This window comes from Dendropsophus ebraccatus, chromosome 8, assembly GCF_027789765.1.
Source record: "Dendropsophus ebraccatus isolate aDenEbr1 chromosome 8, aDenEbr1.pat, whole genome shotgun sequence".
NCBI classification, from domain to species: domain Eukaryota; kingdom Metazoa; phylum Chordata; class Amphibia; order Anura; family Hylidae; genus Dendropsophus; species Dendropsophus ebraccatus.
Genome location: NC_091461.1, coordinates 36,552,447 through 36,575,624, shown reverse-complemented (window position 1 = coordinate 36,575,624; position 23,178 = coordinate 36,552,447). Strand labels below are relative to the sequence as shown.

Genomic DNA, 23,178 nt, shown 5'->3' with positions numbered 1-23,178 from the left:
TCAATTAGTAGACTGGCAAAAATACAGACTGATTCATAGACACTTAAAGGGGTACTCTGCAAAAAAAAAGATATATTAGACTTGTAATTTACTTCTATTAAAAATTCTCCAGTTTTCCTGTATTTATCAGTTGCTGTATGTGCTAAAGGAGGTGGAGTGTTCTTTTCTGTCTGACACAGTGCTCTCTGCTGCCACCTCTGTCTGTGACAGAAACTGTCCAAAGCAGAAAAGGTTTTCTGTGGGGAATAGCTACTGCTCTGGACAGTTCCTGTCTCAGACAGAGGTGGTAGCAGAGAGCACTGTGTCAGACTGGAAAGAATACATCACTTCCTGCAGGACGTACAGCAGCTGATAAGGACTGATTTGAAAGAAAAAAGTACCCCTGGAGTACCCCTTTAAGAAACCTATTAGAGGAGTTATTTTGAAACAATAAAAAATGGACAGTGGGAGTTGCATAGTTTTGTCACTATATGCTGTATAATCTTGACATTGTTATTTTTCTAAAATTAATAAATAAATAAATAAAAATGGCCATTGTATATACTTATATTCTTCTTTGGTCAGAAAATGATTGTACTAATCATCAAAGTCTTATCGCTTTCTTTTGACAAATCCAGCTCTGTGGACTATTGCAGTTCTCTGAGTAATAATTGAAGGATTTCACTATACATTGATTTACTCCAGGAGTGATTTTAACTGGGAGCCTTTAAAGGAAAGAACAAAAGTAAAAATGTGAAACAAGAAAAATGTGACATCAATGACAGTGGTGAAAGTGAACATTGTGGACTCTTATGACTTGTCACCTGGATCCTTTAAAATAAATTTTAGGTTTAATGGGGGTGGGGTGTAGGGGGGTCATGTTTATTACCATACCATGTTGTAGATATGTATACTTACTGAAAGTCCGTGCTGGATTCCAAATTTACCCAAGTCCAGTTCCTTATGGTGTTGTTAAAATATAGTCCGATCCAATAGCTGTTTTCCTTACCAGCTACTTGTTCCAAAAAAGTCTGTTTCAAGACAAATAGTACAAAAATAATGGGTTAAAGCTGAGTTATGTGAACTGTGTGAATACTGTATGTACAATGCTGTTATACTTGATGATTAGTGGACTACTGGGAGAAGGAGGAAAGATACTGGGATGAGAAATCGTTTTAATTACTGGAAATGGGGCAACATGCCGCTGCGGCATCCAAGTGTTTGACATGTCCCTGTAACAAGGTACGATTGGATTCCTATTTATGTATTTTTCATCCTATAGAGGTGTAAGCAGATGCAATGAGGACTGCTGGTGGATATGTAAATCACATTTTTAAAAAATCTCAAGCCTTCCAGTCAGATGGCTTATTAATTATATAGTAAATACTCCTAAAGGGAAATGCTTATAAAGTGATTTTTTTCCCCTGCACTTACTACTGCATCAAGGCTTCACTTCCTGGATAAACATGGTGATGTCACTTCCTTGATAACATGGTGATGTCACTTCCTGGATAACATAACGATGTTTACGACCCGACTCCCAGAGCTTTGCGGGCTGTGGCTGCTGGAGAGGATGATGGTAGGGGGACACTGAGGGACACAGGGCACTGGAGGGACACTGAGCATCCCCTGCCATCATCCTCTCCAGCAGCCACAGCCCGCACAGCTCTGGGATTTGGGTCTTGACACCACCATGTTATCCAGGAAGTGACATCACCATGTTTATCCAGGAAGTGACATCACCATGTTTATCCAGGAAGTGACATCACCATGTTATCCAGGAAGTGAAGCCTTGATACAGTAGTAAGTGCAGGGAAAAAAGCACTTTATAAGCATTTCCCGTAATAAGTGTATATTGGTGATTTGTATAACTTTTGGGGAGCAACACAATACTTTAATAAAAATTTTTCACTGTGACTCTCATGTATTAAAAGTTTCAGAACAAAAGCATTCTCCCCCAGAATATGGGGATTTGCTACTACTCTGCACAGTTCCTGACCAGTGGCGTAGCTACTATGAAGGCAGGGAAGGCGACTGCTATGGGGCCCCTGCAGGAAGGGGCCCCGAGGAAGCCTGCCCTGCCTTCATGGTAGGTACCCCGCTCCCCCAGGGGGCCAGAGAGGAAGAGGGACCCCCACTGCACTGTTCAGCCCCCTCACTGTAGTGCCGGGTGAGCGGGCTGAACAGAGGAGCAGGACCTGCCATACAGCACAGGAGAGGGATTAAGGACCTTTGGGTCACATGACCCAAAGGTCCTGAATACTTCTATGTGAAGATCAGCCCGGACTACAGGAGGAGGAGGGGGAAGCCTGGGAGCTGTAAGTGCTGTGTATGTGTGTCAGTGAGTGTATGTATGTATCTGTGGGTATATGTATATGTCAGTGTGTGTATATATGTATCTGTGTGTATATTTATATGTCAGTATGTGTATGTATCTGTGGCTATATGTGTGTGTGTATGTCAGCAATGTCTGTAACACTGGTGTATATGTGTGTGTGTGTATGTATCTGTGGCTATATATATATATATATATATATATATATATATATATAGTTTGTAACACTGGTGTATATGTGTGTTTTTGTATGTCAGTAGTGTCTCAAGTGATTGACAGGTTTGCTCCTAAAGATGTTCTGCAGCAGCTTCTATTAATGCTGGGCTCTAATAAAAGAACCCACCACTAATATCTGCTGCATTTTCTTTTATTTGTGGTTGAGTATTTCTTATTACACTGAGATGATTTCCCTGTGTACAGTCTATTCATGGTGTATACATCAGCACTAGTGTAATCACATTACAGCGTATATATGTGTGTATGTCAGTGGCGTATCTGTATATATGTTAATGGTGCCTCTGTGTCTATGTGCGTCATTGTCTGTGTTTGTGTTAAATACGATGTGTTTTACAATGAACAATATCTTGGTGTAATATAATGTAAGTCATATATACTACTGACCTCACCATAATAGCACAACACTATTCACTGTATAAAGTGATTGTAATACTGACATAATATCATATCCTATACTAAGGGGACGTGTATACGTTGGAAATAGATACATAAGCACTATTCACGATTCCATGACGTATGTAGGGTGGTGATGCCAGTACACAGCACGATAACTATACATCCATAACTGGAAACAGGTTATGCTGATGCATAGAGAAAGAGTTCTATATTTGTTATGGTCATATATGTGCAGACACACACACTCAATTATAATAAACACACCCACACATGACATTGAAAGTGAGTCATGAACCCTATATGAACGGTAGTCACCAAGATGGAGTTGGGTTGGATCAGGGCTGTGAGCCCTATGTCACAAGAAGGATCCAGAGCCTTCAAGGAGAAGGTTGTGTCGCATGAGGAATCCATGATGGAAGCGTGAAGGAAGGAATGTCATCCAGGATGCTTGAGTGAAGCAACAGCTGCCTGAAGCTCGTGACGATTTGTGAGACAAACCCTTCTCTTCAAAAGACTCTTATATGAACTATGGACACTAGACACTAAGGACATTTCTCTGATATTCTTTTCTATTCAATTCTGTAACTTTCACTACTTTTAAAGAAGAAGCACTAAATCTCCATTTTATAAAGAAACCTCTTTGATGTCATCCTACTGCGGTCAGCCATAAACTACAGGTGCTAATGCTACAGTTTGGTGCGGGGGGGGGGGGGGGGGGCGTACAGGATTCATGGGGCCCCATACAGTTTTTTGCTATGGGGCCCCATGAATCCTAGCTACGCCCCTGTTCCTGTCATTGACAGAAGTGACAGCAGAGAGCATCATATCAGACTGGAAAGAATACACCACTTCCTGCAGGACATACAGCAGCTTATAAGTACTGGAAAACTTCAGATTAACAAAGTTGTATAACTTTCTGACAAAAGTTAATTTAAAAATTATTTCTTTTTCTTGAGTACCTCTTTAACTTAATAACAAAACTACAAACTACAGCACAAACTTGAACCTCAAGCAGTATGTTCTGCAGAACCTACTAAACCAGGTGTCAAAAAGGAGAAGGAGAAAGGGTAACATGACCTCAGGATAGTCCATAATGCCCTGAGAATAGTTCTCCCAGCCAACCAGGAGGCCAATCAGGAGCCACTATAAAAGCCTAGGCCCATTGCTTCAGCATCCATTTAAGAGATACTGTAGTTCTGTTTTGGCAATGGGAGTGTCAAGGAGAACCCTGGAGGTTAGCTAAGAATAGGCTTTTTATTATGTTCTATATAAGGACAGAAATATTATATATATAGATATATATATATATATATATATATATATATATATATATATATATATATACTGTATCTATAAAATTAAGGGTCAGAGCAACCCTTTAAGCTGCTGTAGAAACCAAGGTACTCTGTATACACACAAGTATGACATAGACTGACTAATGTACCTATGTATCTATCATAAGCATACTTACCATCTGCTCTTGATTCTTTATTACCAGAAGATGAGAATTCATCTCTATACAAAAGGCTTGACTGTCTTTCCAACTAAACTGGTCAGCAATAGAAATGAAGTAACAGTTTTCCTGAAAGAGCTTCCAGTCAGCAGGACAGAGTTTACATTCTGAAGGAGTGACAGAAACATAAAAAAAACCTCATGTAGCTCAAAAGTTGACTTTACTTTTTTACAGTTAACGGTTTGAGTGATAAATGTAACAAAAATAGGTTTCGACCCCAGACAACCCCTTAAAGTGGTCAGTGACAATAAAAGGAATGTATCATCAAAAAATATATTACATGGGCTGACATTGGCCCATGTAATAGGATCTTTACTCTAGTAGAAACTAGAGAATAATTTTACTTGGAAACATAATTTACCATTTTCCTGATGCTTTGTTGCATTTGGAACTTTAATGCATAACTCCTCTCGCAAAGCAAGATATGAACAATTCTCCTTGACCGATGCTTTGCATGTATTTTTTGTTTCATCTTTACCCACATGCATATGATAAACTGAAATACAAAGTGATGCTATAAATAAATCTATAGTAAAATGTTTAAAGCAAACTTAACAATAAATCATTTAGAATTAAACAATGGTAAATGGAGCAGTCACCTATAAAGCTGCAAAATGCTGGGTTCTGATTCAATTTCCAGGGCACACAGTTTCTTACTGTTTATGGCTATGTTCACACAAGGTCAAAAATAGAGAAAAGGCGTCCAAATTTAATATTTAAAAAACGTCAGTTTTTCCCCACGATTTAACTGACTGCAATGGCAATGCGTTGAAGTCAATGGGAAGACGGACGTCCAATGCACACAATATATTGCATAACGGATGTTTTTACTGCGGACGTCAAAATAATGAACACAATCATTATTTTTGGACATCTTTTGCAAACAGCAGACGTTTTTTATTAGTTGTTCACTAAGGCCAATTAGTAACCCAAACTAAAATAATGTACAAACACCAGTCATTGCACTAAGGGGAGGTCAGACAGCTAAATGACGTCCGTTATTTTAGACTCAAAATGACGGACGTCATTTTAAACGGAGCTGAAAAAAACGTGTGATCAGATCTGGCTAATTTAAATAACTCCTTCTTTTTGGAATACTCCTTTAAATATATGGATCTTCCTTGAGAGCTCTACTACTAAAATGTGCATGATCTCCAAAGCCAGGAATGGATTTGAAAAGAGGAGAAATCTCTTTCTTTCCTTTACAACCTGTTCTCTGTTTATAGTCCATTCCTGGCTTTGGCTAAAAAAATCTGTCAGACATCTGTTGGTGTAATAGGGCCCTAACTAACATTTGCCTGAGGCTATGTTCACATATAGCATTTTGGTCAGTATTTCTGTCAGTATTTTGCTCAGTATTTGTATCCACAGAGAAAAATTATAATGAAAAGTTTTGCACAGTTTGGCAATGTTCACAGTGTTGGTTTTTGAAAAAGAAAAGACGCTAATTGAAATGAAATCAGCAGATAAATAAATGGGGGAGCTCGCACAACAAGTATACACCAGGGTGCAGCTAAGTGTCCATATGCACAGTTATCACAACCAAAAAAAAAAATGCTGGACACTATATTAAAAGTGCACACCACTCAAGGAAATATAAAAAAAAAAATCTATTTTTATTTTAACATGAAGAAAAAACACCAAAACAGACATGATTAAAAACAATTAAAACACCACATGGGTGTATAGTAACCTAAGTGAAGGGATATAATAACGTCCCACTTCACCAGGATATTAGACAATAATTTTACTCCAATGCAATGCACAAGTATACCTAATAACATTATGCAAAGAAAGGTTGGCATTAACCCCTAGACGACCCTGGATGTACAGTTACGCCATGGAAGTCTGTCACCAGACGATCTTAGACGTAACTGTACGTCCTGGGTGTTTCTCCTGCTATGAAGCGCGCTCCGGAGAGGAGCGTACTTTATAGGAGGTGGGGGTTGGCTGCAGTGAGCAGCCGGCACCTCACCGTTAATGACAGGCTGCAGCGATGATGCTGCAGCATGTCATTAACTCCTAACCTCTTAGGACGTATGCGTACGTCATATGTCCTCACTTGCACTTCAAAGCGGGGCCGCGCGGCGGCCCCGCTTTGAAGTGCCGCGATCCCGGGTGCCGCGAGTAGCCCGGGACCGCTGCTATTAGCGGGCACGGTCTGATCGCCGTGCCCGCTAATCAGCTAATCGGAGGCAGCTGTCAAAGTTGACAGCTGCCTCCGATTACCGGAGGCAACGTTTCCCTGGTGTCTAGTGGGGGAGATCGCTCCTCCGGGACCTTGTCCCGGGGGAGCGATCTCCGTTACTGATGCCGGCCGGGGACGCGTCCAAGATGGCGCCGTCTTCGGCTCGGCACTCGTTCGTTTTCGGCTGCAGCAGCCGAAAGCAAACGAGTGCCGATCTCATGGATCTCTGCAGCATATCTATGCTGCAGAGATCTCAATGAGAGATCCAAGTGTATATACTAGAAGTCCCCTAGGGGGGCTTCTAGTATATGTGTAAAAAAAAAAAAAAAAGTGTTGTTAATAGTAAAAAGCCCCCTCCCCTAATAAAAGTCTTAATCACCCCCCTTTTCCCAGGTTTTAAATAAAAGTAAACAAATAAATAAATAAATAAACATGTTTGCTATCGCCGAGTGCGTAATCGCCCGAACTATTAATTAATCTCATTCCTGATCTCGTACGGTAAACGGCGTCAGCGCAAAAAAATCCAAAAGTGCAAAAATGCGCATTTTTGGTCGCATCAAATCCAGAAAAAATGTAATATAAAGCGATCAAAAAGTCGTATATGCGCAATCAAGGTACCGATAGAAAGATCACATCATGGCGCAAAAAATGACACCTCGCACAGCCCCATAGACCAAAGGATAAAAGTGCTATAAGCCTGGGAATGGAGCGATTTTAAGGAACGTATATTGGTTAACAACGGTTTGAATTTTTTACAGGCCATCAGATACAATATAAGTTATACATGTTATATATCGTTTTAATCGTAACGACTTGAGGAACATGCCTAACAAGTCAGTTTTACCCCAGGGCGAATGGCGTAAAAACACATTTCCCCCAAATAAAAGAAATGCATTTTTTTTTTCAATTTCACCACACTTTGAATTTTTTTCTGGTTTCGCAGTGTACTTTATGCAAAAATTCAGCCTGTAATTGCAGAGTACAATTAGTGGCGCAAAAAATAAGGGGTCATGTGGGTTTCTAGGTGGAAAAATGCAAGTGCTATGACCTTTTAAACACAAGGAGGAAAAACCGAAAACGTAAAAACGAAAATGGGCCATGTCCTTAAAGGGTTAAGTGCCGCGGCCATGCCGCGTGTAAGTGACAGGGGGAGTCCCCTGTCACTTACAGATCAAGACCCCCGCAGTCACAAATGCAATGCAATGCCACCCACTGTGTTACGACATTGTCATTTTAACGCCTGTTCTACAGAACGGGCATTAATTTAATGAACATGCCTATTATTTCCGGCTGAACACTGTCTGGAAACAATAGCTGCTCACACAATGTAAAGTACGGCCGGTGGCTGTACTTTACATTGTAGTGAATGGTTAATTGATTTTGGGCACACCCAATGGTGCCCACAATTAAGTTGTAAAAAAATAATGTTCCTGCAGCCGATACAGCAGTATCGGCTGCAGCAACATAGCAAAAGTCGGCCAGGGGCAGGCCGTATAACATTGTCTGTTGCTATGCAACGGACGGTGTTATATGATGTGTGAACACAGCCTTTCTGTGTTTTATACCCACTCCTGGTTTTGGTTGAAATAATACTGACCAAAATACTGTGTGTGAACATAGCCTAAGGTCTGTTTATGGTACATAAGTGAATGTTTAAAGTCCTGGGAACAAAGTATTTTTTTTAAAAAACTGTATACTTTGTCTAAACAGCAATGTAGTCATCCCTCTTTCTTAAGGTGCCCATATACCTTATACTAAAAGTTGACCAAAAAAGTAAATGGTAGCCTCCCAGCTGTCACCAACAGATAATGTGAGGGGAGAGAAGGGTCCGCATACTGGATTTTTATGCCTGACACTTTTGTTATGGAATTTGTAACAAGACACCAGAGCTGTCTAATTGCGGCTTACCCCACCCCATTAACTACACTCAAGTATACATGTGTATGGGAAAGTCGGGAGAGATACCTATAAGTTGTACAATTTCCCATGCCAGTCCACCACAACTGCTGGTTCTATTCTCAGCAGTCATTTCCTATCTGCACGGCATGTCAGCGGAAGTTCTGATGAAGAAGACAGTGGTGGACAGCATGTGACCCAGGAATTGGTAGATGCGGTGCAGCAGGACAGGTAAGTATATAGTTCTACTATGTTCCCTTTAGCCCAGGCAACATGGTAAAATAATAATATACATTGGACTACCCCTCTTCATACACATGTAGTAATTTTACAAGGTATTCTTATTAGAGATGAGCGAAACTTGAGCATGCTAGAGTCCATCTGAACCCGAGCGTTCGGCATTTGATTAGCGGTGGCTGCTGAAGTTAGATAAAGCCCTAAAGCTATGTGGAAAGCATGGATATAGTCATTGGCTGTATCCATGTTTTCCAGACAACTTGAGAGCTTTATCCAACTTCAGCAGCCCCCGCTAATCAAATGCCGAACGTTCGGGTTCAGATGGACTCTAGCATGCTCGAGGTTTGCTGATGTCTAATGGTTATTCAATAAAACATAACTTTTATTCAAGCCTAGTAGATGATATATTTACGGGATCTTTATCAAGAACTGCTATGTAACTTAACTGCCCCGAGCATGACGCGGTATAGCTGAAACCTGTCTGGCAGATGTTAAAAATATTAATTTACTGTATTAGTGACATAATCAGAGGGCAATTTCACAGCTTTCACAGCCATATGTATTGCTAAGAATGGGGAGAGCTTTCCTGAAAAAAAAAAAGCTTTGGAAAAGATTTTCTAACCCCAGGATACTGTCCTTTGCATTAAAATAAAGCGAAAGTCTTATAGTGTGTCCTGTGCTGTCTGTAGCAGCCAATCGGTGGTCAGCTTTCATGTTATTAGAGCTTGTTAATATTTGAAAGCTGAGCTGTGATTGGTTGCTTTGGGCAACAAGAAACGTTCTCACTGTAAGGGTAAATTCACACGGATGGATACGCAGCGGATTTCACGCTGTGAGTTTGCAGCAGAATCCGCTGCGATACCTCCCCTGTCACTTCCAGTGTGATTACATACTCACAGTGGGATTGTCATCCTGCTGCCAGTATGTAAGTCCTGGCCCCATTAACCCCCGTTGCCCGGGATGATACATTACCTGCAACATGATCAGGCTGCATCTGAGGCTCCTGGCTCCAGGAGGTCCCGTGCAGCCAATTAGTGCACGGCCCCGCCACAGTCACTGATTGGCTGCGCGCGACCTACGGGGATCCGGAGCCTCAGATGCAGCCGGATCATGGTGCAGGTAATGTATCATCCCGGGCAACGGGGGATAATTGGGCCGGGACTTACATACTGGCAGCAGGATGAAAATCCCACTGTGAGTATGTAATCACATTAGAAGTGACAGGGGAGGTATCGCAGCGGATTCTGCTGCAAACTCACAGCGTGAAATCCGCTGCGTATCCATCCGTGTGAATTTACCCTTACAGTGAGAACGTTTCTTGTTGCCCAAAGCAACCAATCACAGCTCAGCTTTCAAATATTAACAAGCTCTAATAACATGAAAGCTGACCACTGATTGGCTGCTACAGACAGCACAGGATATGGATATTTCCGTGTGAATTCACCCTAATCTTCCCCATAATACCTGTGCAGAGATGCAGCCATGTGGATGAGCTACTAGAGATGACTTTTTTTTTCTCCATTTTTTAAATTGAACTATGTATATAAGAGCAAAGGCAAAAAAAACCCAAAACAAAACACTTATACATGTGAATGGCAGAAATCATCTTACCAAGAACCCCAACCACACAGCTAAGAATAATTAGGAGAGTTAAGAGGGAAGCTATAATTGTCCTGTGCCAACTGTTTTTTTTCTGTTGCTTAACTTCATCCGTTGTTGGATCTGTCACAGAATAACAGAGAAAAAAACATTAAAAAGCATTTAATTTAATGAAATCTGTGTGAAGAAGACTTATGGTGCGTTTACACAGGCAGATTTATCTGACAGATTTTGGAAGCCAAAGCCAGGAATGGATTTGAAAAGAGGAGAAATCTTAGTCTTTCCTTTATGACCCCTTCCCTGTTTATGGTCTGTTCCTGGCTTTGGCTTAAGAAATCTGTCAGATAAATCTGTCTGTGTAAACGCAGCATTAGCATAAGAACTTCTTTCAATTTTAAAACATGTTTTTCGTATATACAAGATTTTTGACAAGATTTGAAGATTGCCTCATCTACCTATCCTGCTTCTTCCAAGATATTGGGGGACATTTATTAAGTCCAACGTTTTTAACGCTGGACTCAAAAATGTCCCCGCATCTCCGGCGCTACAGGGATTTATGTAGAGGCGGACTGCCTCTACATAAATCCCGTGCGCTCCGGTGCGCACAGCCGAAAACCTACGCCAGCTGAGGACTGGAGTAGGATTTCAGCGTATCTTTTGGCGGAACGGATGGTGAATCGCACCCCCTTCACACCCCCTCCCCGCACCCCCGGCGTACCCTGCCAAAAGTGCCGATTTGCGAATATTTTATTCGCAAATCGACCATTTGCGAATAAAATAATGCGCAAATCTGAACTTTCCGCCTAAAAACCCCTGTATGCCCGTTGATACATGTCCCCCATTGTCTTCACATATACGGCCCCGTGCACACAGAGCAAGAACGGCGGAATTCCGCCAGCCTCTGTGTCATGATGACACTCTATGGGAGGCTTGCGCGCTGCATCTCTCGGTGCTAAAGAATGAACATGATCATTCTTCAGCACGGGGAGAGGAGCCACGCGAGCCTCCCATAGGCATATGACATGGAGGCTGGCGGCCTTCTGCAGCGAGACAATTCCACACTATAGTGAAAATATACATTCTTTGTCCCTTATCATTTTTGCTTTGCCCTTGTTCTCTCTGAAGGGTTAATAGGCTCTTACTCCTTAAAAGGGTCAGGTCCTCTTTATAGAAACTTACTAAATTCGTCTTTAGTTTCAGGAATATTGAACTGTGAAGGTCTGGAATCCAAGGGAAGGTTTAGAAGGGCATATTCAATGTGACTCTCCATACTTAGAATGAACTAATAGACTTTCTAAAATTAAAAAAAAATGCAGACATTAAATATTATTATTGATGATGATAGAAAAAAGAAATATAGCATTAGAAAACACACCTACCGTGTTTCCCTGAAAATAAGACACCCACCCAAAATAAGAGACCCCACCTACTCTACCCTCTAACCTAAAGTAAGGCATCCCCCAAAAGTAAGGCACCCCCTACTCTAAACTAGGGCACCCCCCAAAAGTAAGGTCCCCCCGGAAGGTAAGGCCAACCATTAGCCCCCGCCCCCACCCAGGACACACCTAATTCCCCTGTGGACCTCCAAAATTGGCACCGCAGGTGGCCTGGTCCATGGCCCTCACGTCTTCAGCACATCCCGATGCACGCCTGACCCGACGTACGCTGCATGGTGAGTATTCCAGGGAGGTCAGAGGAGGATGTCTTATTTCTGCGCCCGGGGTACCAAATCTCCTCCTGCTTCTAGCAGGTGTAGATTTCTATCACGATTTACGCTTGTGAGCAGGTGTAAATCATGATAAATGAGGTGTGGGAGGAGGCCACGCCTCCTTCCCACATTGCCGCACCTCGTCGGGGATATGGCAGGTGTATGCCAGGGAGAAGGGGCAAATCTGTGCATTCTCAATGGTGTACGCCCCGAAAGGAGCTTTCGTAAATGTCCCCCATAGTATTCTGGTCAGTATGTTTTTTAACGGAAACCAGGAGTGGGTAAAAAACACTAAAAAGTTATGTTCATACATTATTTCAAAAAGACAAACATAATTAGGCAAATAACAGCCAGTATTTGGACTCAAAATGACAGCCATAAAAAAAAAACGGTTGTCAAAAGGTCCACCAATAGACATTGTGTGAACATAGCCAAACTGTGAAAATCTTCCCATTATAATTTTGCACTCCTGATTTTGCCTAAAAAAATGATCAAAATACTGACAGAAACACTAACCAAAATACTATGTGAAAATAAAAAAGCCTTATATGTAAGAACACTCAAACACCTTTTTAATACATTACTGGAAGGAAAAAAAAGTTAATCACCGAGCTCATTGCAAAGCAATATCAAGAGACGCTGCAGCCATGGGTATTGTGATGCCTTTTTGTGACATTTTGTTCTAGTTTAGAAAACAGTACTGCTGGGGAGGTATAACTCTGCAATATAGTATATATATAGCGTATAATAAACCACATACTGAGGGTTTTATCTCATTTATTTATATGGAGTATACTGGAGGTGCACTATGGTACAGTATTTCCCCACAATTGTTTATTGATACCATATCATAGATCTGTATCACACCAATTCCTAATATATTTGCATTGCTGACAGTGATATTATTTAACTAGAAAATAATCTAATTCACCAAGTACGTCGCTACATCAATACTGCAGTGTTAACAAGTTAATATACAAACTACTAACAACAAGTCTATCATAGCTGCCCTGTGCTTGGCTTTCTCATGGCTTAAATGATTGCATACAAGTTCTCATATATATTACACAATGGCATCTAAAATATAGAACATGATTTATACCCTGTTTTGGCTCATTTTTTTGTGCAAAAGTTTGTTACAGTTCTCTCCGTCACACAGACTTACCTTGGTAAATTCTTACATAGATTGATACCCTTGCGATGCAATTTTGACCATTTAGGTTATAACACCTAGCAAGCCACTAAACACTAAACTAAACAAACAGCTAAACTATCAATCCTATTTCAGTCACTTACTGGTGTCACTACTTCCTCTCTATCATACTATATGTGTCCAGGGGAAGGATTACATTTTCTTAACACTTAGCTTTCTGTTTTCTGTATGGGATGCCTGCGGTGTAATGCTTCCCAAACAATTTAATAAACCAATTGCAAAGTCAGGCTCATGACTTTCTAGTATGTGAAACTACAGTTCCAAATAAACACTAAACAATGGTAGAGTTATTATTATACGTTTTGATAGGTGAAAAACATTGTCTTGCTACAGGTAACACACTGACTACAGGACTGATCAGGCATTGTCAAAACTATTAGCCGACAGGTTACAAATTAGTCTTGTGGACCACTAAATTTAAAATATAACCTTAGGCTGGGTTCACACGCTGTAACTGTGCGGCTGTAATTTTTATGCGGCTGTAAATGTGCGGGTGAAACTCCGGCCGTGGGAAAAAATAGACATGCGGCTCAAAACATACGGTCATTTACTTGGAAATCTGGTTCAACTAAAAATAACAAATAAAATGTTAAGAAAGTGATGGAAACACCTCTGGATGCATCTGGGAAAGCAGGGAACACAGTTTACATGAATTGCTATTACCGGGGTTTGCGATCCTCTGCAGTAATGCCGATGTCTCTCATGGTTAATAAATTGAATTAATAAAACACATTTTCTGTCTAATAAAGTCCCTTTTATTGTTCAATAATTAAATGTAAACGATTCCATCATTTTGCAATTAAATATACTGTTAAAATAAATATATATATAAATAAATGTATATTTATATATATATTTATTTTTTGACAGTATATTTAATTGCACAATGATGGATTCGTTAGAATTAAATTATTGAACAAAGAAACTGTATTTATTTCCACGAAAATGTGTTTTATTAATTAAATATTAATTAGTACAGGAAGCTCTATAAGCCGTTAATTCATATGCCGGCAATAGAGCTTTCTGTACTAATCATCACTTTACTTTAATGAAAACATCAAATGTTTCTTCTAATTATGTTATCACAATAGCATTATTAGAAGAAACATTTAGAATTATATGTGCGCTCAGCTGATTGGCTGTTCGGCTGAGCGCACATATAATGAGCCGGTCCGCAGTACAGTGACTTCATTGTGCTGCGGACCAGCGAAGAGACAACATCGGGGTGAGTATAGAGCTCTCCCCACCCCCTCCCCAGCACTGCACCCCTCCCAGCAAGGAAGGGGGGTCACTTAACCCCTTCCTTGCTGGGATGGGTGCAGTCTGACATCAGTCTGGCCCCCAGGGGGTTAAGGGGGATGCAATACATCCTCCCTTAACCCCTTGGGGGTCAGACTGTAAGCAGCGATCTGTAAAGATGCTGCATACTGTAAGGAGCACAACACCGTTAACAATGATGGGTGTTGTGCTCCTGTTTGTGTGTTTTTTGTGTGTTTCTCCCTTTTTGTTTTTCAGATATCGGTATCCTGGGGATTACGTCGGATTCCATGGACTACGTCTATGACCAGCGGTTGTTCTTTGAATTTTTTTAATAAAATGGTCAATGAGGGGTGTGGGGGTGTTTTTATTTGAATAAAAAATATTTTAAACTTGTGTCTTGTTTTTATTTCTTTACTTTATAGACTTAGTAGTGGAAGCCGTCTAATAGACGGAATCCATTACTAAGTTGGGGCCTAGTGTTAGCCGGTATAAAATGGCTAACACTAACCCCCTATTATTACCCCAGTACCCAATGCCACCAGGGGTACTGGGAATAGCCGGGTGCCAGTGGTTGGTTTAGGCCCTCCCCAGCCTAAATCTTACCAGCCTGCTGCCACCCGGTCCAGGAGCGCCAATATTGACGCTCCGGGACCACTGGCACCCGGCTCGGTATTCTTTCCAGTCTGACACAGTGCTCTCTGCTGCTATCTCTGTCCATGTTAGGAACTGTCCAGAGCAGCAGCCAATTCCCATAGAAAACCTCTCTTGGTCTCCAGACTGGAAATCATACACTACTTCGCAGCTGATAAGTACTTGACAACTTAAGATACAGCGGTACCTCGGTTCTCAAACTGCTTGGAACTCAAACTGTATTTTGAAGGAAAGTTTGCTTTGGTTCTCAAACTCTTTTCGGGCACCCAGTCTTGAAGTACTTGGTATCTGAACGTTTTTGCGAGCGTGGATGGTGGGTTGTACCTGGTGAGTTTAGCACTGGTGAGGCTTCACATACAGTATAGCACTGTATAAGACTGTTGGAGTGCATATACAGTACAGTAGTAGTACAGTCAGTGCACCACCATCTCCCATCCTGTACTGTATAAGACTGCTGGAGTGCATATACAGTGCAGTAGTAGTACAGTAGTGCACCACCATCTCCCATCCTGTACTGTATAAGACTGCTGGAGTGCATATACAGTACAGTAGTAGTACAGTCAGTGCACCACCATCTCCCATCCTGTACTGTATAAGACTGCTGGAGTGCATATACAGTACAGAAGTAGTACAGTCAGTGCACCACCATCTCCCATCCTGTACTGTATAAGATTGCTGGAGTGCATATACAGTACAGTAGTAGTACAGTCAGTGCACCACCATCTCCCATCCTGTACTGTAGATGACTGCTGGAGTACATATACAGTACAGTAGTAGTACAGTCAGTGCACCACCATCTCCCATCCTGTACTGTATAAGATTGCTGGAGTGCATATACAGTACAGTAGTAGTACAGTCAGTGCACCACTATCTTCCATCCTGTACTGTATAAGACTGCTGGAGTGCATATACAGTACAGTAGTAGTATTACAGTCAGTGCCCCACCATCTCCCATCCTGTGTAGTATATTTAAATATTCACCACAAGGCCAGGCTCACACCACGTATAACATGGGCTGGTGTTCCTGATGATCATGCTGGCTGGTACTGCAGTACCGGCTGGATGATCTTCATTTTTGCTGAATTTGGATGCAGGTGCACCGGTGTGCACCCCCGTGTTCCAATTCACAGCTACACACAATTGAGCGTGCGGCCGGAGCTTTACTCTCCATCGTGTAAACTGACATGTCGGTGCGGCCGCTATTCAATGAATAGCAGACGCAGAAAACTGACATCAGTTTTTTGTGCTGCTGGGATTCCATTCATTCAAATACAATGCAAATTACAACAACGGCAGTGATTTAATCAAAACACACGTTGTGTGAACATAGCCCAAGGTAGTATTCCTTAACCATTTGAATTCATTGAGGATTCCAGTGTATTAGTATTAACCCCTTAACGACATCGGGCGTAAATTTACGCCCTGATGCCGGTAAGGGAGTTCAGAGCGGGGCCGCGCGGCGGCCCCGCTCTGAACCGCGCCGGTCCCGGGTGCCGCGTGTAGCCCGGGACCGTAGGTATTAGCGGGCACGGTCCGATCGCCGTGCCCGCTAATACAGTAATCGGATGCAGCTGTCAAAGTTGACAGCTGCATCCGATTACCGGACACAGCCTCATCCCTGGTGTCTAGTGGGGAGATCGCTCCTCCGGGATGTTATCCCGGAGGAGCGATCTCCGCAAATGAAGCCGGCCGGGGACCGCTCCAAGATGGCGCCGTCCCCGGCTCGGCACTCGTTTACTTCCGGCTGCAGCAGCCGGAAGTAAACGAGTGCCTATCTCATGGATCTCTGCAGCATATCTATGCTGCAGAGATCTCAATGAGAGATCAAAGTGTATATACTAGAAGTCCCCTAGGGGGGCTTCTAGTATATGTGTAAAAGTAAAAAAAAAAGTATTGTTAATAGTAAAAAGTCCCCTCCCCTAATAAAAGTCTGAATCACCCCCCTTTTCCCAGGTTATAAATAAAAGTAAATAAATAAATACATAAACAAACATGTTTGCTATCGCCGCGTGCGTAATCGCCCGAACTATTAATTAATTACATTCCTGATCTCGTACGGTAAACGGCGTCAGCGCAAAAAAATCCCAAAGTGCAAAATTGCGCATTTTTGGTCGCATCAAATCCAGAAAAATTGTAATAAAAAGCGATCAAAAAGTCGTATATGCGCAATCAAGGTACCGATAGAAAGATCAAATCATGGCGCAAAAAAATGACACCTCGCACAGCCCAATAGACCAAAGGATAAAAGCGCTATAAGCCTGGGAATGGAGCGATTTTAAGTGTTGTATATTTGTTGACAATGGTTTAAATTTTTTACAGGCCATCAGATACAATATAAGTTATACATGTTACATATCGTTTTAATCGTAACGACTTGAGGAACATGTATAACAAGTCAGTTTTACCCCAGGGCGAATGGCGTAAAAACACATTTCCCCCAAATAAACAAAATGCGTTTTTTTTTTCAATTTCACCACACTTTGAATTTTTTTCTGGTTTCGCAGTGTACTTTATGGAAAAATTCAGCCTGTAATTGCAAAGTACAATTAGTGACGCAAAAAATAAGGGCTCATGTGGGTTTCTAGGTGGAAAAATGCAAGTGCTATGGCCTTTTATGCACAAGGAGGAAAAACCGAAAACGCAAAAATCGAAATTTGCTCTGTCCTTAAAGGGTTAATTATACTATATAAACCCCATCTGACAAATTTTTAATCACTGTTTAATCACTGAGATGATTGCTTAATTGCTCCATTTAAATGATAATGTACATATAGGGGGAGATTTATCAAAGGGTGCAAAATATACACCTGGTGTAAACTGCCCACAGCAACCAATCACAGCTCAGCTTTTAGCGCTGGTTAAATGAAAGAGGAGCTGTAATTGGTTGCTGTGGCCAATTTACACTAGTCTATACTTTGCACCCCTTGATGAATGTGGGCCATACTGTTTATAAGGCATGAGCTTGCATTTCTTTGGAATCTGGAGGACATAGCTTTGCATATAGCCTTGCGTTACTATTTAATTCAACCATGCATTTTCGATGAGGGAATGATGAGTTAATGGGATCAAGAAAGGAACCTGGTAAGTGATAACTGAACAATTATATATTGCGGTTTTCTTATTTTATTAATTTATGCAACATTTGGTAAATGTGTGGGGCCTATTTAAATCGATGATTATTCTGGGCTTATTATTCATATGGGTGGTACTAGTCAATAATTACCAGAAATAGCTGTCAGTCATTGAGTAGGACCACCCCCTTGACTATTAAGCCCATAACAAGCAAAGATTTCAATAAATAAATGATAAGTTGTATTAGAACTTTATGAAGTTGTAAAACTATCTATCAATCACTGAACTCCTGCTGTATAGTATGCTGCCTGTACATTAGATTACATTTTTGGCTATGTTTACACAACATACTTTTTAATTAAAAGAACGTCCGTTGATGTCAATTTACACAATGGCCATTCTTTTTATAATTAAATGATTTGCACTGAAGTCAATGCAAACAACGACTGTTATGCACACAATGTATTGAACAATGGCTGTTGAAATAATGATCATGTGAATTTTTCTGGCCGTTGTCTATAGACAATTTGCATTTAAAACAAAGGTCCGTATTTGATACACAAAACAACAGCTGTTGTTTTGAGTATCAAGTGACTGCCGTTGTTTATACTGCATGTGAACATAGCCTCAATAGGGTTCCTTTTAGTCATTTATGTTATATAATATAATGCCAGGTCTTTGTGCATGTAAAGATCATACCCTAACAGACACTAAAACAATCAAACAATGAAATAATAATAAAAAAACCCTAATCTGTGACCTTTTGCAATTACAGGAAAGAAAAATAGACACTTGGCAGACATAACCGTTAGTTTATAAGTCCTGGCAAGCTTGAGGTTTGTGGTTTCAATTTGACCGAGTTTATTTTAGCTACATTATACAATGCATTTGGAGAGTTTGCAGACCCTTTCTTTTTTCACAATTTGTTATGTTGCAATCGTGTTCTAAAAGAAAAAAAAAAAGTTTCCGCATCATTCTGCTCGCGATACTCCATAACGATAGTAAAAGTAAGAAGGGAATGTTAAAAATCTTTATAAAACTATTAAAAAAGTATATACAGTGGTCCCTCGGTTCTCAAACTTAATTGGTTCCGGAAGGCAGTTTGAGAGCCAAGCAGTGCTTTCCCATAGGAAATAATGTAATTGGTTCCAGCACCAACCAATACTTACCTACAGTACCCATATATTACATTGATAAGTGCCTAGTTTAAAGGGGTAGTGCGGGGCTAAGAAATTATTCACAAAATAACACACATTACAAAGTTATGCAACTTTGTAATTTATGTTATGTATGTGAATGGCCCCCTTCCCGTGTTCCCCAGCCTCCGTCCGTGTACCTGGAAGTGTAGTGCAGTATACATACCTGATCCGTGTAGACCCACCCTGTCTGTAATCTTGTCAAAGACGTCATCTTCAGGAGGCCGGCCGACCCGCTCCTGCCGTCCCCCCTCTGCCGCGTCATAACTGTGCTCAGCCGCGATTGGCTGAGAACAGTTATGCTCAGCCAATCGCATAACTGTGCTCAGCCAATCGCGGGGGTCGGGGAACACGGGAAGTGGGCCATTCACATACATAACATACATTACAAAGTTGTATAACTTTGTAATGTGTGTTATTTTGTGAATAATTTCTTAGCGCCGCACAACCCCTTTAACTCTACAGTACAGGACAGAACAGCATTATACTGTACAGTACAAATTATACACAAGAAACATTCAACAAAACCAGCAATTATGGTGGTGCACTGACTGTACTACTTCTGTACTGTATATGCACTCCAGCAGTCTTATACAGTACAGGATGGGAGATGGTGGTGCACTGACTGTACTACTACTGTACTGTATATGCACTCCAGCAATCTTATACAGTACAGTACAGGATGGGAGATGGTGGTGCACTGACTGTACTACTACTGTACTGTATTTGTAGTCCAGCAGTCTTATACCGTACTGTACTGTATGTGAAGCCTCACCAGCGCTAAACTCACCAGGTACAACCCACCATCCACGCTAGCAAAAACGTTCAGATACCAAGTACTTAAAGACTGGGTGCCCGAAAAGTGTTTGAGAATCGAGTAAGAGTTTGAGAACCGAGGTACCACTGTAAAGTGAAATATAGAAAAAAAGTCTGCTCCCCCCTCAGTGTTCCATGTTGTAGGCATCAATCACCAGGTGTAAGAAATCTGCTGTGAAGTCTCTGAAGGTAAGGTAATGATCCCAAAGGAAAGTTCCAGCACTTTGGACTCTGAATTGCCTAAAAACTATATAAAAACTACAGAACATTACTATTTAAAAATAAACCAACATGTCCTTCTCAAGGCACCTCGTAAAATGTTTCTATTGTTGATGAAGATCAAAGTTGGTGCTTTGACACAATTAATAGTCATCTCATGCATCACTGTAGGGCAGTCTGGATGTATGTGCTTAACCCCTAGAAGACTGGGCCAATTTTTATTTTTGTGCTTTCGTTTTTTTCTTCTCATGCTTAAAAAGCTATAGCGCATGCATTTTTTCACCTACAGACCAAAATGAGCCCTTACTTTTTGTGCCACTAATTGTACATTGCAATGACAGGCTTAATTTTCACATAAAGTATGCTGTGAAACCAGAATGAAATTATATGTGTGGTGAAATTGAAAATACAATGCTTTTTTTTTTATTATGGGGTGGGTGGGTTTGTGTTTACGTCATTTGCCTCATGGTAAAACTGACATGTTCCTCAAGTCAGTACAATAACAATGATATATAACTTGTATAACTATTATTTTATTTGATGGCTTTTAGAAAATTAAAACCTTTTTAAAAAAAAAATGTTCCTTAAAATTGCTCTATTGCCAGGCTTATAACACTTTTGTTTTTGGGTCTATGGGGCTGTGTGAGGTGTCATCTTTTGTGCCTTGATCTGTACTTTCTATCAATACCTTACTTGCGTATATGCAGCTATTTGATCACTTTTTATTACAATGTGTCTGGATTTGATGTGGCCAAACATTTTTTTCACTTTGGATTTTTTTGCCAAACCGTGCAAGATCAGGAATGTGATAATCTAATAGCTCGGATGATTACGCATGTGGCGATACCAAATATGTTTATATATTTATATTTATAAAATTGGAAAAGGTGGTGATTTTTTATTATTAAAAAAAAACTTTTTTTTTACCCACTAAAAATAAAATAAAGAATTTATTTTTGCTGTTAGTGTATGGCACACTATACATGTAATACAATACAGAACATGTATGGTTTCACAAAAAAATAAGAGTTCTTAAATGCTCTGAGCAATTAATATTTGTTTTAGTGATACCAACATGAGTTAGCTAGGCTCTATCCCTGCTCTCACCTTCCCTCTCCCAGCAGCAGGCAAGCAGCGTGCTGCCAGGGGAAGAAAACAGAGAGCACAGGGTGCCCAGGCTGCTGTCAGCTATAAAACCCCCAGAACCTGTGCCGACTCGCATCTGCCCCGGTTACTGAAACCCCCAACCCACACCGACCCGCAGCTCCCCCCTAGTTATAGACCCCCAAACCTACTCCGACCCCCAGCTCCCTCAGTTACAGCCCCAACCGGCGCTGACCCACAGCTCCCCTGGTTACAGCCCCCACCCACACCAACAGGTAGTACCGGTAGCTACAGACCCCCGAAACCCCCAGTTAGGGACCCCCCCGAACCCACGCCTACAGAGGGTGCCCGCAGCCCCTTTCTCCCCTCCTCCACCTCTACTCTCCCCCTCAGACCACACAGCAGCGCCGGGCTTAGAGGCTGGAAAAGACAGGAACTTCAAACCTAGATTAGATGAGTATGAAGTTTTCTTTTTGTGTTGGGGTATGGGGGGGGGGGAGGGTGGTACATAACTATAGAGCCGGGGCAGGGGACATTACTATGAGGGCAGACTATATGAGTACTGCACAGGAGGCATTATTACTATATGGGGCAAAGCAGGAGGCATTATTACTACGATATGGGGGCATAGCTGAGCAGATGGCATTATTACTATATGGGGCAGAGCAGGAGGCATTATTACTATATAAGGGAACAGCAGGCCACATTATTACTATATGGAGGGCACGGCAGGAGGCATTATTACCATATGTGGGGACACAGCAGGGGGCATTATTACTATATGGAGGGCACAATAGGGGACATTATAACTATTTAGGGTACAACAGGAGACATTATCACTATTTGGGGGTACAGCAGGGGACATTATTATATGGAGGCACAGCAGGAGGCATAACTACTATATGGAGGGCACAGCAGGGGGCATTATATTTATATGGAGGCACAGAAGGGGGCATTGTAACTATATCAGGGCACAACAGTGGGCATTATTACTACATGAGGGCACAGCAGGAGGCGTTCCTACTATATGAGGGCACAGTAGGGACATTCTTAGTATATGAGAGCACTGCAGAAGATCCTACTTACAGGGGGTAACCCACATTCCTACTCACTCACCAAAATGTGCAGTTACTACTGTATGAGAGCCTATAGGAGGGAATAAGGGAAGGAAGTTTCTGGAAAAGTGCGGAGCATGAGATGTTTCTCTGGCAGGTTCTGAAGAGATGAAATGTAGGTGCAAGGAATCATCACGGTGGTCAGGGCCAGAAGGCGAGAAATAGAAAAGTGACGCCTCAGATATAAGAAGACGTCACCTGTAAGTCACTGAACTTTTTTTTTTTGTATATTGTAGAACGTTATTTAGTAGGGGTGCCCCAAAGTAAATAGTATTGATAGTCCTGCTCTGCCTATATATAAGTTATCTGGCTAGATGAGGAGGTATCATACTACATGGGGAGGTATCTGACTACAAAGGGAGGTATCTGACTACAAAGGGAGGTATCTGACTACATGTGGGAGGTATCTGACTACATGGGCGAGTAACCTGACTTTATGGAGAG

At 41.4% G+C, this 23,178-nt stretch overlaps 1 protein-coding gene across 1 annotated transcript; it reads right to left on the bottom strand.

Moving 5' to 3' along the window:
- Nucleotides 1-443: 443 nt before the first annotated feature.
- On the bottom strand, nt 444-13,330 carry LOC138800008 (killer cell lectin-like receptor subfamily B member 1B allele C). The gene is made up of 7 exons (XM_069981816.1): nt 13,254-13,330; nt 11,560-11,674; nt 10,393-10,503; nt 4,822-4,956; nt 4,419-4,567; nt 898-1,010; nt 444-704 (listed from the first exon to the last, which is right to left on the bottom strand). Exons 2-7 carry the CDS (start codon nt 11,648-11,650, stop codon nt 584-586), a joined length of 720 nt encoding a protein of 239 aa, XP_069837917.1. The 5' UTR covers nt 11,651-11,674; nt 13,254-13,330; the 3' UTR covers nt 444-583.
- Between the last annotated feature and the right edge of the window lie 9,848 nt (nt 13,331-23,178).

Bases quoted from the DNA above. Each gene is read 5' to 3' on its own strand.
- LOC138800008 (XM_069981816.1), bottom strand. From the start codon at position 11,650: ATGGAGAGTCACATTGAATATGCCCTTCTAAACCTTCCCTTGGATTCC. The intron at 4,957-10,392 runs GTAAGATGATTT...TTTGTATTTCAG, and splicing joins CTGTGTGGTTGGGGTTCTTG to TTTATCATATGCATGTGGGT. The intron at 705-897 runs GTAAGTATACAT...TTTCCTTTAAAG, and splicing joins GAATCCAGCACGGACTTTCA to GCTCCCAGTTAAAATCACTC.